Here is a 16,963-nt window from a genome sequence, read left to right as displayed (position 1 = left end):
CCAAAGATGGTTTGTCCTTGGGGTGGCGTGGGGCAGAGGTGAAAGCCAGGGTGTGCCAGGCAGCCTCCCTGCCTGTCCCTGGTAGAAGGATGCTGAGGGGATGCATGATAGGGGATGCATGATAGGGGAGCCCAAGGGAACTGGCCAGCTCCACTTGGAAGGTTTATTTTTATTTTTTAAATTAAACTTATTTTTAGCAAATTTGGTTAATTTGGATGAAAATACATTTTATTTTTTCTTTGGTCCTCTGAATCTTGTCCTATTCAGAAAGAGAGCTATTGCTTGCTTTCCTTTAGACCAGTATCTCAGGAGGGTCTATAGGCTCTGGGCTTTTTCTTTTCCTGCCTCCTCTCTATGTTTCATTTTCTGGGCTAACAGGGAATTGTGCATCTTTGGAACACAGCAAAACACCTGGGAAGTGCTCCCCTAGGTTTGAAGCATTTCTTTTCCCCCTAACTGCACTAACTTTTCATCCATTTCTGCAGCCACCTTCTCAGCCTTGCTTGCTTTTATTTGCCTGCCACAGTGGAGGAGACAACTAGGAGGCCACAGTAATTCCAGCACTGTACTTGAGGCTTTTGAAAAATCCCCACTTTTAACTTGGGATTTTGTTGGCCTTCAAAGTGCAGAATAGCACTAAGAATCAGCACAACACTATGAGGAGTCTGCATGCAAATTCAAGTTTGGAGCAGAGGCACTTAGCTAAGCATACCATTTTATTATTTTTTATTTTATGTTTGCCATTGAGACCCCAGAGGCAGCTGGAACATCTCTCTTCTGTTGAACTTCTCCTTTCTTTCCAGCCTCTCTCCTCCGGAAGGTAGCGAGTGTGGGCTCCTGCAGCTGCTTTCGCGGAGCTGTCGGCGCCTGTCACCCGCCACTCCTGGGCTGCCTGGCTGGACCTGGCTGGACTGACTCCCTGGCTGTGATCCCAGCAGAGCGATGTCTCCAGACCCTTTCTGTCTCCGAGGCGGGAGCAGTGAACTTTGTTCCAGTTTTTCCTGGCCCTCTCCCAAACGGAGCCAGAAGTTGTCTTTTTGAATTGCTTGCAGGTGAGGGGATTGAATTGTTTCAAATGCCTTTGAAAATAAGGTTATAACCGATGGGGTTATAATGTGGCAGATGGATTTGCTTGCTGGTAGGCCTGCTATAAGAATTATTGTGGCTATTCAAAGGCTAATTTCTATTTAGTATGCTAAATTTATCCATTGTGGCCAAAGCTTAAGGTATTCTCTGGCAATTATGACTTATATTTTAATGCTTGTACTTTAATAGACTTGATGTTTTCAATCTCAGAGGTGAATTTTATCTGCATTTGGGAATGTGGAGTAATGGAGACCAAGGCGAGTGGAACATAACTGTGGTGACATGGTCCATGAGCTTTTGTGAAAAGAGCATCCATGTCTGTTTGTCATTGCCCCATGGCACAGCACCAGCCCACTACTTGACTTACCTGGTGAGATGGCAAATGAGAGAAAACCTGCAGGTCATGAATCAAATTGTACGAGTAGGACAGTTGATTTAGGTAGTTAATTAACCAGTTAAATAACTGACCAGATCTGATTAATTAGTAGCTAATGGTAAGGTTCTGTCAGATTAAATTGATCTCTAGTAACCCAAAGGACAATTATTAGCTTATAATCACTGTCATTATTTTTTCCCCTGCATTGTTACAACAACCCCTGTTAGAGGTAATGGGATAATTTAGGACTGTTACATAAGGCTGTCTCCTTGACACAGGACAGGGCTTCAAGCACAGCTATAATGTGGGGCAATGCTATTCCTAATGCTTGCAAGTGAGATCCATGATTAAGTAATCATTGATTTTTCTAGGCAAATTTTTGTAACCCTATTGCTAATTTCATATTGCCTGTCAATTCATTGCCCATTGAAGTGCAAATAGTGGCACACAACAGAAAAAGCCAACGGAGATATCAAAGCTGGTGACCAACATGAGGAATGGAGACAGAAGGAAGGCAAAGAGTTTATTTTCCAGGTTGTCTTACAGCCTTGACTTGGTACTTGGTAAAACAGAAATTTTCTGAATAGTTTGTATCAATGCCATCTGAACAGGATCTGAGCTACACACATTACGGGTGTTTCTGCAATACAAATGATTTGAGTCACGTCACATATCTCAAATATTTTGCTCAGAAGCAGAAGGCATATGCCCACTTTGGATGGCATCTGAGGGATGCTTGGAAGGCATGTGTGGCAGGCTTATACCAATGTCATTGCAACCAGCGTGACAGTGTCAGGCCATGTAGATTTTGACTTCTACAAGAGTATTATTATTAATGGATTAAGATATATATATTTTCCAATGAAAATCATTGTCTCCTACCACCCCCCACCTTTAACATTACCTTTCATCTTTAACAGAGATATTTCTATTTATTTCAGAAAAGATGATGCAGTCAAATGGAAACGATTGCAAGATATTTCTGATAAGTCACTTGCCGTGTTTCCACATTTGTTTATCAGCTATTACTCATGTACCTACTTGTTAATTATTCTTGAAAGCACGGGAGTGAAGCGGTACAAATAAAGATATGCAAAGTGATGTTTATGGTTCAGTTGTTGAATCAAAACATAGCAAAACAAAAACCTCAGAAATTTGAATTGGAAATCTTATACCTGAAACCACTTTTGACATAATTATTCGATTCAGACTGAAATTAAATGAATTGGTTTTGACACCTCTAAGAAAAGACAAATAAAAGTAGGTTTACAAACTGGTAATCTAAAACCATCTCATTTGCTTTTATCCAATAGATTTGTTGTAGTTTATATTCCAGGCTATGAGAGATTAAAGTTTGTTCTCTCCTTTATAAAGCCATTTGAACTGGGAGAGGTTCCACTGTATTTTATTTTCCCTCTCTCTTTGTTTTATCCCATTTTCCAGTTTTAGAGAATTGAACATCCACCACAGCAGACTGCAATCCTGGTGTACATTTTCAGTGTGAGTGCCTCAATCTGTAGGCTGGAGGGTTTTCCTCTCCTCTTCCCATATCTTATCTTGCTGCAAATGCAGAAGGTTATGGGGAGGGCTGGAAAGCCACATCCTCATCTTGTTGCTTAGGAAGTGAGACCCTGCTTCAAATTCAAAGTCTATCTGAGTCAGGGCAAGGATATGCACATTCCTGTCTTTAGTCTGGAAAGTGAGCTATGAAATGAGATGGTCTTGGACATGTATTCTCCTGCTGTGGCTATTCCAGTTAGGAATCAGGACACCCCTCTGGCAGTATGAACTCAGATGTTATCTTCTACTAACCTCTCACTGGCTTATCAAGCTCTTGAGCTCAGATGTAGCCTTCATGTTCTGGAAATCTCTCTTGCAAGCCAAAGCACCATCTGTGGGTATGCTCCTGGGCTACTGTGGAGCCTGTGGAATGATGAGACTGCCTCATGTCACACACATGGCATGGGATGGACACAGCTTGGCAGGGGACCCTAACTGCAGCGTGGGGAGGGGAATATTTGGGGCAGGGGGTTACAGTTCCCAGAGACAACCCTGGTAGGTTTGTCTATACCAATATCCAATAGGGTGATTATAGACTAACTCTGCATGAGAGGCTGTATTTATCCAGCTCCTTCTATTTTGTCTGTCTGCTCAGAAAGGATAGACTTGTCCTATTGCACAGCTGTGAAGAATTGAAAGGAAACACTTATTTTACTGTAGTGCAGAGATAAACAGGTCATGCCCTTCTGAAATGTTGGTTTTGCAACAGTGAAGTACACTTGAGTAGGCATAAAAATCTGCACTGTTTCACAGTGCAACTAATCCCACTCAGGTTGGGTTTACTTAGGAGAAATAAAGTCAGTTCATCTGCATGAGAGCCAGTCTGCAGTGAACCTATTTTTACAGCTTTCCATACACAGAGAGTAATAAATTTTACACTTAACTAGAATGAGACAGAAGTCAATGCTGCTTTTGAAAATTGGATGCTGGCTCAAAGACTGCTTAGCCAGTTTCTGGAAACTAAACAAAAGTTTGAGTTAAAGTCACTGAGAAGGATCTGCTGAAAGCCATTGCAACTCCTTTGGCACAAATCACACAGGCGGAAATGTTTCCTTGCCAATTAACTAATGCTTCTCCTTGTATAGTGGCTAATTCAGATCTGTGCAGTTTGTAAAATTACACCCCACCCCCCTAAAAACCCCAAAGCATGCTTGAAATGGAGAATTGACAGGAAAAAAGGCCACATGTCACAATAATTACTATAATTTGGTCTGTTATTTCCTTACTTTTTGGCTCGGCATTTGAAGCTTGATGTTAATTTGCTTGTATATCTAAAGGTGTTTCCTCTGCTTGTTTACACTAGCTATTATTTCTAAACATCCTTGAAATTATTTGCTATAACATCTCTCCTCATCTTTATATTACTTTTTGAGCCACTTTTAGAAAGTGCTTCCTTCTATTTTTGAACAGAAGCAGTTGGGAGCCAGAAAAATATGTTTTTGTTTGCATTTCTATTTTTGGTTTGAAATTGCTGGAAACCAGTAGGTGGGTTTTTATTTTCTAAGACTTTATTTTCAAAATGAAACAAATATTATGCATGAGGAATGCCACATATCTTAAATTACTTGTTTTAGTAACAGGAAAAAGTTCTTGTTAGAAATTCTTCTGAAGTGTGGCTCTATTTCCGGAAATCCTATCTTGCTCACTTCAGCAGTCTTGTACTCTCCCATTTCACTGAGTGATTGTTTTATACATAAAGAGATGAGGAGTTCATAGAAACATTGTAGGCATTCAAAGTCGGTATGTTTTCCTTTACCTTCTGTACTACACAGATTCTTTTGTTATATTTTCATTCTACCAGCCCAAGGAAAATCATGTAGGGAGTTGACTATTGGTTGTGTATATTGAATGAAATTACATAAATGGGTAACTGGTAGTTTTGGATATCCTTGGGATATAATTCCTACCATATGTTATCAGACTGCACAATTTTTGCTCTCCAAAAAGGGAAGAGTGTAATTCATTATAGGGTAGTCAGCTATGAAATCTCATTGTGCTCAGGAGATGGGAGCAAATGAGCTGATTAGAACACTCAGAAAACACTGGGAATATCTCAGCTGAGTGGAAATAATTTCATCTCAGTGGAAATAAAAATCCTATTGATTTCTTTCACAGTAGGGGGAAAAAATGACACTTCAAGATTTACTTATTTATTCTCTATTCATTTCTAAAACAAAGCCACAACCCAACAAGCCAAACAGAAAAACCCTGAAAGCAAACAAACAAAAAGTACCTTCCCCAACTATATCTGTGACTTTCAATATGTTTATTTCATAGAAAAAAAAAGGATAGCTTTGAGTTAGTACTCCTTATCAATAGTTGCCTTCTACATCAGTAAAATCTTTTCACATAATATGGCATTACCTTTGGAAAAGATACTTTTTGAAAGGGTGGAAGAAGATGAGAGGGTGAAGCTGGCAAGTCAAATCACGTTAACACTTTTTTTCATCTATTGTCAGGACTAATTTATGAAAATATAATGCAAAACTCAAGCAAACAACCCTTTTTCTTTTTACAGCTTTCCCTCTAAACTGAAACCATTCATGGAAGCTGATGGCAATGCTCTTGTAAGTATATCTGAAGTTATGTCACAGTTACTGACTAGTTGAAGAGATCATAGAAGACTGAGGACAGCATCAATATCCAGAGATCTTGCTCATGGGTTAGGCCAAGTGGTGAGACTGTTACAGGCTGCCCCAATTCTATTCTTGGGGTGAAATTGAATCTGTTGTATGGACCCACAGCCAGGGGTCCCCTCGCTTCCAAGAGCTACTCTTCAAAAGATGAGAAAAGAGTAATTTAGGATACATGAGCTTAGCAAAGGACTTTTCTTAGACATACATCTGTCTAATCCTTGAGGTTTTAGGAAAATACAGCTCTGTAGAAGACAAACTGATGATCATAGCCTTTGGTACCATCTCAGACTCATGAATTGTGAGTTAAACTTCAGGAGACGTGAAGTCTGGTCTTCAGCAGTAGAGCAATGCCTCTGATTTTGCTTGTAGAACAAACTTTTCCTTCCCTCTCAGAGAGCCTCATATGTCTATTTTGCCCTGCTTCTTCCTTCAGGAGCATTTGCAAGCTGCAGTACACCTGGACTCTAGACAGAAGCATCCCAAAGACAAACTCCAGCTGCTTCTTGGCAGCTCTCCAGAGGGATGCTGCCCAGCTAGGTTTCATTCCCAACAATAATTGGTCGAGGCCACCCATTTGAAAGGGAGGCTGGAAATATATAGAGCCCCTGCTCTATGTTTTTAAATCAAACATGGGATCTCTAAGCTGACAGAAGTCTTTCACTGAAGATATCACTTCTCTTGTTCATTTTTGCTTATCAGGGGAGCCAGTCTGGCACAGAAGTGGTTGTGAACAACGCTCAGTTGTACAGCTCTCTTTGCAGCTGGCTCCCAGTTGTATTTGCCAAGTGGAGGAGCAATGGACAGCAAGCTTGAAGCCTGTGTTTTCATGCAGCATCACTATCCCATCCTGTTCAACCCTTAGATCTCACTAAACAGATGAACAAACAAAACCTCCCCCCAAAAAAGATGAAAAGCTAGCCTGTATTGCCAGCCTCACAGAAAAATTATGACCCTTCTAAAGTTAAAAATAACTGTGATGTTTTGCATTTATTTCAGACTCTTCTGAGGATTGTTGTCCTCAGATTTTCCCTGGAGCTAGACACATTTTTTTTCCTTAATTTTAGTTTTTTCCTAGTTGAACCTGTGATATTGAAATACACATCAAGAAATTTGTCTTTACAGAGGAACATTCACCATTATCAGAAGAATAGGAAAGTATGAGCCAAACTGAACATTTTGTTCAGTTTCAGGTTGTTCCAGTCAGTGACTATGTGTAGTAGTTACGATATGTTCACATCTGAAACTGCTGTTATGCCCGTGGTCAGTGCCATTGGTTTTACTGGTAATAACTATCTTCCACAGTCAGACTTTTCTGTTTGTTCTGCACTGGTGCTGTAGTCTGCTAGGTCTGAAAATTAAAAGTATTTCTTAATCAGTATTCATCCAGGCTCAATGAAATGAAAGATTTCCAACTTGCATAAGCCAGTTTTCAGAGGAGGAAACTTAAATTTACTTTTTGAGGAAAGATTTACCATTGGAGATGTGTTAAAGTGTTATATTCTTGTGGAAAACTGAATTGAAATCCTGCTGGTGAGGCATTGCATGAATTTTATGGTAGATTAAAGTAAATATAGGTTTTTCTATTGTTTTAAGATGAAAACAGTCTCATTGATTTTTATTTTTATTTTTAAATTAAATAATTTCATAAAATATTTGACTGCAAGCACTGGTGCTGAGGGGAAAGAGGTTTCTTTTGTTTCTTCAAAGATCTGCAAAATTTGGGAAACCAATTTGTTGAACAACCCTGGATTTCTTGGCATATTCCATTGATGTATTCTGTTACTAGAAGATTTTCTTGTGAAGAACAAACAAATTATTTTTTATGGGTTGATATTGGGCTTCTGTGCAGCACTAGAAACATTTAAAAGTTGTTGAATTCCTGTTTGAGAATTAATTCGATGGAATTTATGTCAGCTTTCAGGAATCCTGGAAAAGAAAAACAGAAATGTAACTTAATTCATGAAATCTCACTCAGTGACAATTTTATTGTGGGTTCATCACTGATATTATCCAGGCAAACTAAATGTAATGCTGGCTTGGGAAACTGCCGTTCCTTCTCTGATTAGTTTCCCAACTCCTCCTATGAAATATGAAGAGATGGAGATCCGTCACCCCTGTCAACCTGCAGCAGGAAACAATCATTGCTACTGAATAATAAATGCAAATTTGTGAATTATTTTTGCTACCCCAAGCTCTTAGTGGTTAATCAGTTCCCACCTCAGTCTGTATATAGAGCAGGCACTAATAGAGAATTTAGGTAATATGGATATTAACCCTCTCTTGACAGATGAGCCATAGGCCATAGATACTATGCTGATCATCAATAAGGTTAGCGGAAAGATCTACTTCTTCCTCAGCTGTTTACAGAGCCACATCCTGTGTCAGTGTTGCTCTTGTCATTGTACAATTTTATGTTGGGTAAAGGCAACATGACCCCACCACATTATCATGGCAAAGATGCACTATCACCCTGCTTTGCAGTTTTTGCTTGTGGGTAGCTGACTAAAATTTGCTTTCCTTAACACCACTTTGGTAGCACTGAAGGAAAGTAATGAGTGTGATTACATGACCCATTGATTCACTGTGGCTGTCTGTTATTTCCACGTGTCCTAAATAGGGTGTTACTTTCTTTGGAATGAAGATGTGAAAGGTGGCCTGTACAGGACAGGGAAATCTTGGAGCTTCAGTGTAGCTGATATGTTTTCTCATTGCTTTTCTTTGTCTGTTGTCATGGAGAATAGTCAGGGAGACTGAGAGGCCGTGGTAGAATTTAAAAAAAATAGTGTAGAGGGGGGAAGAATACATGATGATTAAGAAGAAATCTGGGATTATTCACTCCTGGTAAAGCCACCCACAAATGTGTTGCTCAGGTCATCTCAAATAAGCACCAGATAAGCCCAAGAGTTACGATATGCAGTTCTGCACTCGGATACATGCTGCAAGGATAACTGGCTAGAGAATGCTTCAGCTCTTGTAAGTACTGGTGGCAGTGGTTTCTTGTGTTATTGTTTCCAGATGGTGTAGCTTTACTCATCTTTAATTTACCTGTGACAAGAGCCATCAAATCCTTCAAGAATAACATGAAAAGGGGTTTTGTTTTCATCCAAAGCTGCCTGATAGGTCCGGAGACTGCATTAGTAATGTTTCTAGCGTAGCTCTGCAGCGGATCAGGTAGTTACCAGCTTTGCATAGCAACATTGTGGCCGAGCATATTAAACCATACATCACCTTATCCAGCGTTTGTCATCTGGAGGTTTCAAAACCTTCCTAAAAAATAGAAGGTGAATGTTATTGTTCCCATGCTAGAGATGGAAAGGTTGAGGCCAAGAGAAGTAAAGTGCTTTGTCCACAGCCAGCCAGTCTGGGGAGGATTTACTCTAAAACCTGGACCTTACATTTCTGATGACCTCTTTCTCAGTCCCTGGTCTTCTGTTTTACTTTCATTTTCTGTGTGTTAACGTGGGATGAATGCACACTGATAATGAAAATATAATTCAATTATGTTATTTTTGCAGAGACTCAAAATTCTTATGTATGGCATGGCAAACTTCTGGTATATTTATATCTTAGTGTTTGGATAGTCTTCCAAGCTTGTGTGATTTATTTACCTTTCTTTAAAAAATATGAAACTCTTACTTATGTAGAGGGGAACTGTGTTCTTTTGTACTTTAAAAAAAAAGAAAAAAAAAAAAGAAAAAAAAAAGAAGAAAAATATTTTTTTCATTTTCAGGGGTAGGGGTGCTTAGAATATGCTAAAGGACAATAAAACATCTGCCATGTATTTTAATCAACCTATGTTTGTAAACCTCCCTCATGGAAGCATTAAAATGTTGGATTTCTAACTTTTATTTTTTAACTTCTGAACACAGAATACGATTCAGGGAAGCAAAGTAGAAGCTGCCTGTGGGTGTGAAACAGGAAGCACTAGTAGACAGGCACATGTATAATAGTTAGATTTGCCCTGGTTCAACTCCACATACATCAATTCTAATTAACACGTTTTATGCTTCAGCTACTAACGTCCCTTCAGCAGTGAGTGGGTTATGCATTTCCATCCTGCATATACCACCAGCATCACCACCACGTCCTTCTCGAGCTTCCCCCTCCCCTTTCTAGACAAATGTTGCAACACAATCTGAAATTTCCTCTTTTCTTTCCTTCCTGCATTTCTTACAGGTTCCTTTGCGTCAGAAGACAAAAAAGAAAAGTCAAGGTAATGAGAGATTTTTTTTCTTTTCTCTTCCTCTTTTGTTATTTTCTTAGTATGTCTTGATCTTGGGAGGGTGAGGATTTTATACTACTGCTGCTCAGCTGGTGGAAGGCTGCTTTTTAACTCCACTGTTTCTTGAAGCAATTCTGAAAAAAAATGACAACGTGCTGTTTTTTTGGACTAAATCCTTGTGGTATGTTAATTGTTTCAAAGCTGGAAATCAGTGAGGTAGAATCAGATGCATGCATACACATACACTGACGGTTTTAATGTACTTGGCATAATAGTTTTCTTTAGCTGACTTAAATAGATGTATTGTTTTTCAGTGCAGCTGTGTGAAGAGAAATACATGCATGCTTCTCTTAAAAGGTTTAAAGGATATATTTTTAATTCACAAAAAAAAAGCTTGTGTATGGCTATCTAAATGATAACTAGTATCTGCATTATCTGTAGCTTACTATTTTGTTTCTGCACATGAGACTGGCTTTCAAAGGCGTGTATATTACTGTCAGAGCCACTACAAAATGGATTGACTTCTAAGTATATTTTAAGATATGCTTGGATGACTTGTTAAGATCACAAAGTAAGGTTGATATCTTTAATTGACAGCAACATCTTTCCTGGTAATGTACTTTTAAACAAGCAGAACACTGTATTTTTAATGGCACAGGGTTCTTCACAATGAGCCGACGAAGGATATCGTGTAAGGAGCTGGGGCAAGCTGATTGCCAAGGATGGCTCTACAAAAAGAAGGAAAAAGGAGCTTTCATTGGCAACAAATGGAAAAAGTTCTGGTGTGTGCTGAAGGAGTCATCGCTGTATTGGTACAGCAGTCAGCTGGTGAGTACAGCATCCATCCAGCCCCAGGGATGGATGAATGGCATCTGCTGGGATCGAGACTAGGGGAGCTGGGGTCACAGTTTAAAAGCACCCTGGAGAAGTACTAATGACTGGCTTTATTTCTCAGCCCTGACATTTCTTGTAATTTGGAAAGTGTCTATTTGAATGTGAAACATGCAGAAAACTGTGTTTTCTAGTTCAGTAAGTACTTGTGAAATGTTAACTTGCAGTCTGCTCTGCCCTTTGAAGAGCTCCTCTTCACAGGCTCTGCTGGCATTTGAATCTGGTAAAGGTTTTCCTGGGTCAGGCAGTTTGCTATCAAGGCTTGAAGCAATACTGCCTCCTCACTTCTAATTTGCTTAATTTTTAGAAGTGTCTCTTCTGCTTCTCTCTTCATTCCCTTCCACACTAAGATTCATCTGTTTATTTGTTTGATTTTGTTTGTCTCTCTTCCATCTTCCCACCCCCCCCCCACTTTTTTTTTTTTTTTTTTTTTTTCCCCTGTTTGAACTGGTAGGATTGCAGGTATGTGCACTGGCAATTCATGATGATTTTATTCCTCGTTTGGCTGATGTCTCATCCATAGCATTGTGATTAAAGTCTCTCACGTTCTGCTGATTTTTAACTTCCTGCTTTGATGAGTCAATGCTGAAAGTCAAATTTGCAAGAGGAGACAGTGTTTTGAATTCAAGGTCCAGCTTTCTGTTCAGGGGATGAGCTTTCCTCAGGACAGCTGGCATAGATGGCATTCCTCTTCCTGACAATCCAACCCAACTACTCCACTTACAGTGTGAGTGGGAAATTGTCTGAGACAAAGAACAGCAGGTCCTGGATTTATGTAATCAGTCAAAGAAGCTAAGAAGTAAAAACTGAAGAAGGGGGGAAAGAATCATAGTGAGAAATTCAGAGTAACCCTGGAATCCCCTCTGCAGATCACTGTGCTCTGCATCTGGCAGCTTCACTCTGCAGATGTGCTACCTGGGTTTTTAATGGGAGGTTATGGCTGAGTGCAAAGAGCCAGTGGTTCCTAGGGAACAGCTGATTTTTATTACAGTCTGTTGCTACAGCAGAGACGGTGTCTTGTGTGTCCTAGGAAGATTCTAACATAGTTATTCCCTTTACTCTCTTGCACTGCTATTTCTAAAAAAGCTTCTGTTGTATTATAATGATGCTGGCAAAGCCCAGAACTGGCACATGCAGAACATTAGGGGATGCTAACAACATCAGCTGAAACTGAACAGATTCAGTGTGGGATTGCAAACGGTCATCAGGCTTCCTAAATGCAAACATGTTGCTCCGGAAATCAGGATGTCTCAAGGCCAGCAAAGGATGAAAGATTAAAAAACCAAAACTGTCTTAATTATTAGAGCATTTGGACAAATTAAATACAATTTGGATTTTTTTCACAGGATTCTTTTTATTGCAATAATCCTTGTTAAAGCTCTTGCGGTCTTCTTCAAGTTACAAATAAAAGTAAAAAATATACAAATATTTAAAAAAATATATTAAAAAAATAAATTAAATTTGCCTATGTGGCAATGAACTCTGTCAGTGATTGTAGTGACAGAACAAAGAGAAATGGTTTTAAATTAAAAGAGAGTAGATGTGAGTAGATTTAGGTTAGATATAAGGAGGAAATTCTTTACCCTGAGGGAAGTGAGGCACTGGAACAACTTGTCCAGAGAAGCTGTGGATGCCCCATCCCTGGAAATATTCAAGACCAGGTTAAATGGGGCTTTGAGCAATCTGGTCTACTGGTCTCTGCGCATGGCGGGGGGGTTGTAATTGGGTGGTCTTTAAGGTCCCTTACAACTCAAACTGTTCTATGATTCCATGAAACAAATCTTTATTCTGATGAGGAGTGTATTTCCCATTTTCTCTTCAGCTACAATTTTAACATGATAAAAACTTTAACAGACCTTTCTTAAATGACATTTTAAAATGATGTTAGATATTCTTTTTTAGGCAAAAGTGAAAACAACTGTGCTGGTCATGGGTTGTTATTTTTTTTTGTGTGGTTGTGGTAGTCTGATTTAGCTTCCTTTCAAAACCAAGTTAAATACACACATAAAAAGTAAGAAAAGAAATAAGAAGAGTAGAAAAATAGGAGGAAAAAAAAGAGTGTTTTTTCAATGCTTGCCATAATTTTGCTTAGAAGACTTGGTTTGGTAGGTACTTCTCAGTGGCGTTAATATCCTGCAAATCCATTGACTGTTCTAAACCACTGCTTGTAGTTGTTCCTCTGGCTGAGCATCATTAAGAAAAGTGTGCTGGACAGCTAGCAGGCATTTTAGACATGAGAATTGTTGGAAACAAATTATTCTGAGGAGTAATCAACCTGAGAAGAAACAAAATGAGGCAAGATAGGGGAAATTTTGCATTCTGGAGAATGTGTGTTGGGGGGTGGGGGTGGCGGTGGGGGGAGAGAGAAGGTGCAAAGTTGTCTGCTTCCTTTACTTCAGTGGTCTGGCTAAATTCCTCTCTCAGGATTCAGAGAAACCATGGTCATACAGATCCCAACGCTCCTATACAGCATTTGCCATGTGAATGAACTTGTCATTTTAGTCCATGCCTCCTTTCCTATTGTCACTGACTGCCCCAAAACAAACAAGGTTGAAGAACAGGTGGCAGCCTCATTCAGATTCATTTCATATACTCTGAAGAGTTCATGCAGCTTCAAAATACTTCTGGCTTATATCAGTCCTGACTTCTCACCTATCACAGTACTTCTTGTAAACATGCTAGCTGGTAGCACCTCTTCGCTTTCAACTTCTGCTGACTCCTCTACACTATTTTATGTTAAAAATCTGATGTTTCTTTGGACAACTTAGAGTACAACTTCTGCATAAATTTAGATTCAGGTGACATTTTCAGAATCACAGTAACTATAGGGTGTTAAAAGGAGGGGAGGTGTCCTTTGCTAAAATATGCTTGCTTAAAATGATGAGACCAGAACCATGCTTAGTACCACCACTGGAGTTACATCTGAGATGAATTTGATCCATTGTATTTTCACAGATATCTTCACCTTGCTATTTATGAAGAAAAAATATCAGTAACATACTCACTGGCTTACTTGATATTTCTTTTTACTTCTGCACGTGGCCTGGCTTTAATACTTCCATCTTCAGTGGAGTTAATGGTCACAACAGGGCATCCAACGTGACAATTGAGTTTGTGTGTGTTACAGGAGACGGAGTCTTGCCTCTCCCACACTTGAGATGTCCCATGATGGGCCTCTCAGAGGCTGAAGTGAAAGGCGGTGATGGAGGACAGGGACCGAGGTCAAATGAACTGGGTTATGCTGACTGCTTGTAGCTCGGCCTGACTGGTTTTGTTCTTGTGAGGAAAAAGTATGTTTTGTTAGTGGCTGCGTAGAAAATGCAGTCAGACAGACGTTGGCAACTGTAACATAGCAACAGGGTGCTGGACCTAACCTTTTTTTTTTTTTTTTTTTTTTTTTTTTTTTTTTTTTTTTCTAGCAGAGCTGGAGAAAATAAGGAGTGGGTGGAATTTGTAACCGAATGCGCATTATCCCAGATTTGGGGAGGTAACCTCAGCTGACATCATGTTCTCGGTGAAGTCTGTCTTGAGGCTGCCTCTAAAGCTCTCTAAATTTCTGTTGCTCAGGTTTAATTTGCCTTCAGGTCACTCCAGTTCTGGGTCTTTCACACCAGGCAGATTGGAGGAGGCAATGTAGGTCACTCTGGCTGACATTTGCAGACAAGTGTTCCTTCAGTTTAACGTAAAATACCTTGTGAAAGTAACAGCTCAAAAGTAAAAATAATAAAATACTGAGAATGGCCAGCAATCAGACACTTTAGCAGTCAAGCTTCTCACCTACTGAAAGCAAGCATGAGCAGATAATTAAATCCAAATTAGCTTTTTGACTGGCTAGATGAAGTACTGAGAGACATAAGTTAGGGCACCTGTGGTTTCAGCATCTCAGCACATTTAGACAGACTGCTCTGAAACATCTTCCCATACATACTTGCTCTTTTTTTGACACACGGATATCATATTTGGCAGGGAAACTTATTTGTAACAGGGGCATTCCCCCCCAGTATGGGGAAGGAAAGCTGTTTGGAGTAGGGGAAAAAAAAAAAAAAAAAAGAAAATTTTTGCAATGGAAATAGAGAAAATTTCAGAAAATGCATTTGAGCAGTCAGACTTTTTGAGTGCATTTGGGACACCAAACTCTTTGGAGAGTTGCTCTCTCATAATGTTTGCTTCCCTGTTTTCACTACTGTTCTCCTTAGTCATGTGTCTTGAAAATATGTTGAAGAGGACAGTGTGTAATCCTGCCAGACCCTTTACTGGTTTTAGTTCTTTCCTGCCCCCTCATACTGAAACCTTTGAGGGAATCGGTACTTCTGCATAAGAAGAGGGGTTCAGGGGGAAGATCAGCATGTATAATCCTGGGCTTCTGGCTCATCTTGTGCTTGTTGCAGCTATGTGAATAATGTCATCTGGAAAGGGACAGAGCGCTAAAAGCCTCTGTCATGCTAGGCCTTTTGGGATAGCTTGGTTGGTTTTCAAAGTAATGTTGAAATACAGTTTTACAGGATGTGTTAATGATGGTTGTCATGGGGATTCAGCTGAAAAGAAATATAAGTATAAAATCAAAGGGTTTCAGGCTGTGATCTACTGTCACTATTTGTCTTTGTATTTTTTTTTTCCCTGCATTCACTGCATTTAAATTGGTCCTCACTCCAAGAGCTTTGCTAGGAACTATATAATTGCAGTCTTTTAAAACAGGAATCTTTCACCTTTGAGTTATAGTAACTGCTTGCGTTCATGACACAAATTCATCGATGTTGGTTGATTGTGTCAAGGGTTTCAGAGACCTCTGATCTAATATGCTACACAAATTATTCAAAGCTCTAGAGCTCTATCCCCACTGGTGTACTTGGCAGAGAGAAAAAAAATAAAATAAAAATCCTAAATAGGCTTGAGGACTGAACTGCTCCTCCAGCATCCATGAGGTCTTTTGCAGGCAGCACTGAAACACCGGGATGAAGCCATCAGGCATAACTTGAGATGCAGAATGGAGCTGTCCTGCAATAAGTGGATATTTTCATTTTACAGCACTTTTTAAAAAAACAAAAACAAAACAAACAAAAAAACTTTTCTGCATCATTACATCCACTTTAAATATTGAAAAGGATCAATTAAATTATTTATTAAGTTTGCTAAAGTTACTGAATTTGTACAATATATTGAGAGGCAAGCTGAAAAGGGCATTAACCTTTTTCATTGTGTTCCTTCAATATGTTTCATTAATATATTTGATTTTTGGGGACAGAAAAGGGTGTTTTGTGTGTGTGTGTGTTTGTGTGTGAAGTTGTTGACTGCAGTGACACTCATAAGCTCATAATGTTTGAGTGTTAAGTTTTGTTTTCCTTTTTTTTCCATTCCTTTTTTTCTAATACTATAAAATGGAACTACATGTCCATCAAACATCTGTTTTCTATTACACAGATGACACATCTGAGTTGCAACCAATAGTGCATTAAAAACAACAACAAAAAGTTGTTCCTAAAATTCACATTATCTTCCTTCCTTTCACTTCTACATAAAATGAAACATTAAAATTTTATTGTAAATTAATGTGAAATCACTGACAGAAATGATGTAAAGGCAGAATGTGATGCATTGAACATGATCTTCTACTAAATGGAACAGGTCAGATACTGCATAAGGTGAGATTTCTCTATGGTAAAACTGGTAAATGAAATCAAAGCCTACAGATCTGTCTCTCTGAGAAATTTAGAGACTGATCCTTTAATTTGCATGGTCATGGAATACATTAGTCCTTCAAGTTTAAGTTCCATCTCTGCATGAGCACTCCAGGTGAGTGTCCCCATACTGAGTAACAGCATCCTGTTGATTCTGTGGCCCAACACAATCTGAATGCTCAAATGCCTGTATAAAGTATTTCTCTAATGCTAGGTTTTAATCTCCTCATGAGTGTCTGTGCAGCGTCCTAAACAATTTACAGGATGCGGTCTTGCCATCTAGACTAGTGCTCCAATAGTAAAACTGGCTGAGTGGTGATAGCATTCATAATATGTCAGCTCTTCCCTCCCCCCCAAAAAAAAACAACCACCACCACCACCAACAAAACAAACAAAAAACAAAAACACAACAACTAGTCACCCAGTCTCCCACTGGATGCTTTATTGTGGGTGAGAAGGTGGTTCAATATATTCCTTTTCAAAGTGTCTTCTGGATCTCCTGTTTTGCTTTGTTTTG

General features: G+C 39.3%; 1 protein-coding gene across 3 annotated transcripts in view; it reads left to right on the top strand.

The window, feature by feature from the left end:
• Window positions 1-9,808: 9,808 nt before the first annotated feature.
• Window positions 9,809-16,963, top strand: part of IPCEF1 (interaction protein for cytohesin exchange factors 1) — a 40,989-nt gene continuing 33,834 nt past the window's right edge. For 2 of the 3 annotated variants that reach the window (XM_032183879.1, XM_032183878.1), the window contains exons 1-2: window positions 10,009-10,061; window positions 10,539-10,708. In XM_032183879.1, coding sequence (XP_032039770.1) covers window positions 10,025-10,061; window positions 10,539-10,708 — 207 coding nt within the window. In that variant the 5' untranslated portion in view covers window positions 10,009-10,024. Of the gene's footprint in view, window positions 9,872-10,008; window positions 10,062-10,538; window positions 10,709-16,963 lie in introns of those variants that run through there. The other variant, XM_032183880.1, reaches the window with a different exon arrangement.

The sequence above is a fragment of the Aythya fuligula genome, chromosome 3 (genome assembly GCF_009819795.1).
Source record: "Aythya fuligula isolate bAytFul2 chromosome 3, bAytFul2.pri, whole genome shotgun sequence".
NCBI lineage: Eukaryota > Metazoa > Chordata > Aves > Anseriformes > Anatidae > Aythya > Aythya fuligula.
This window is presented reverse-complemented; position numbering and strand designations above follow the sequence as displayed.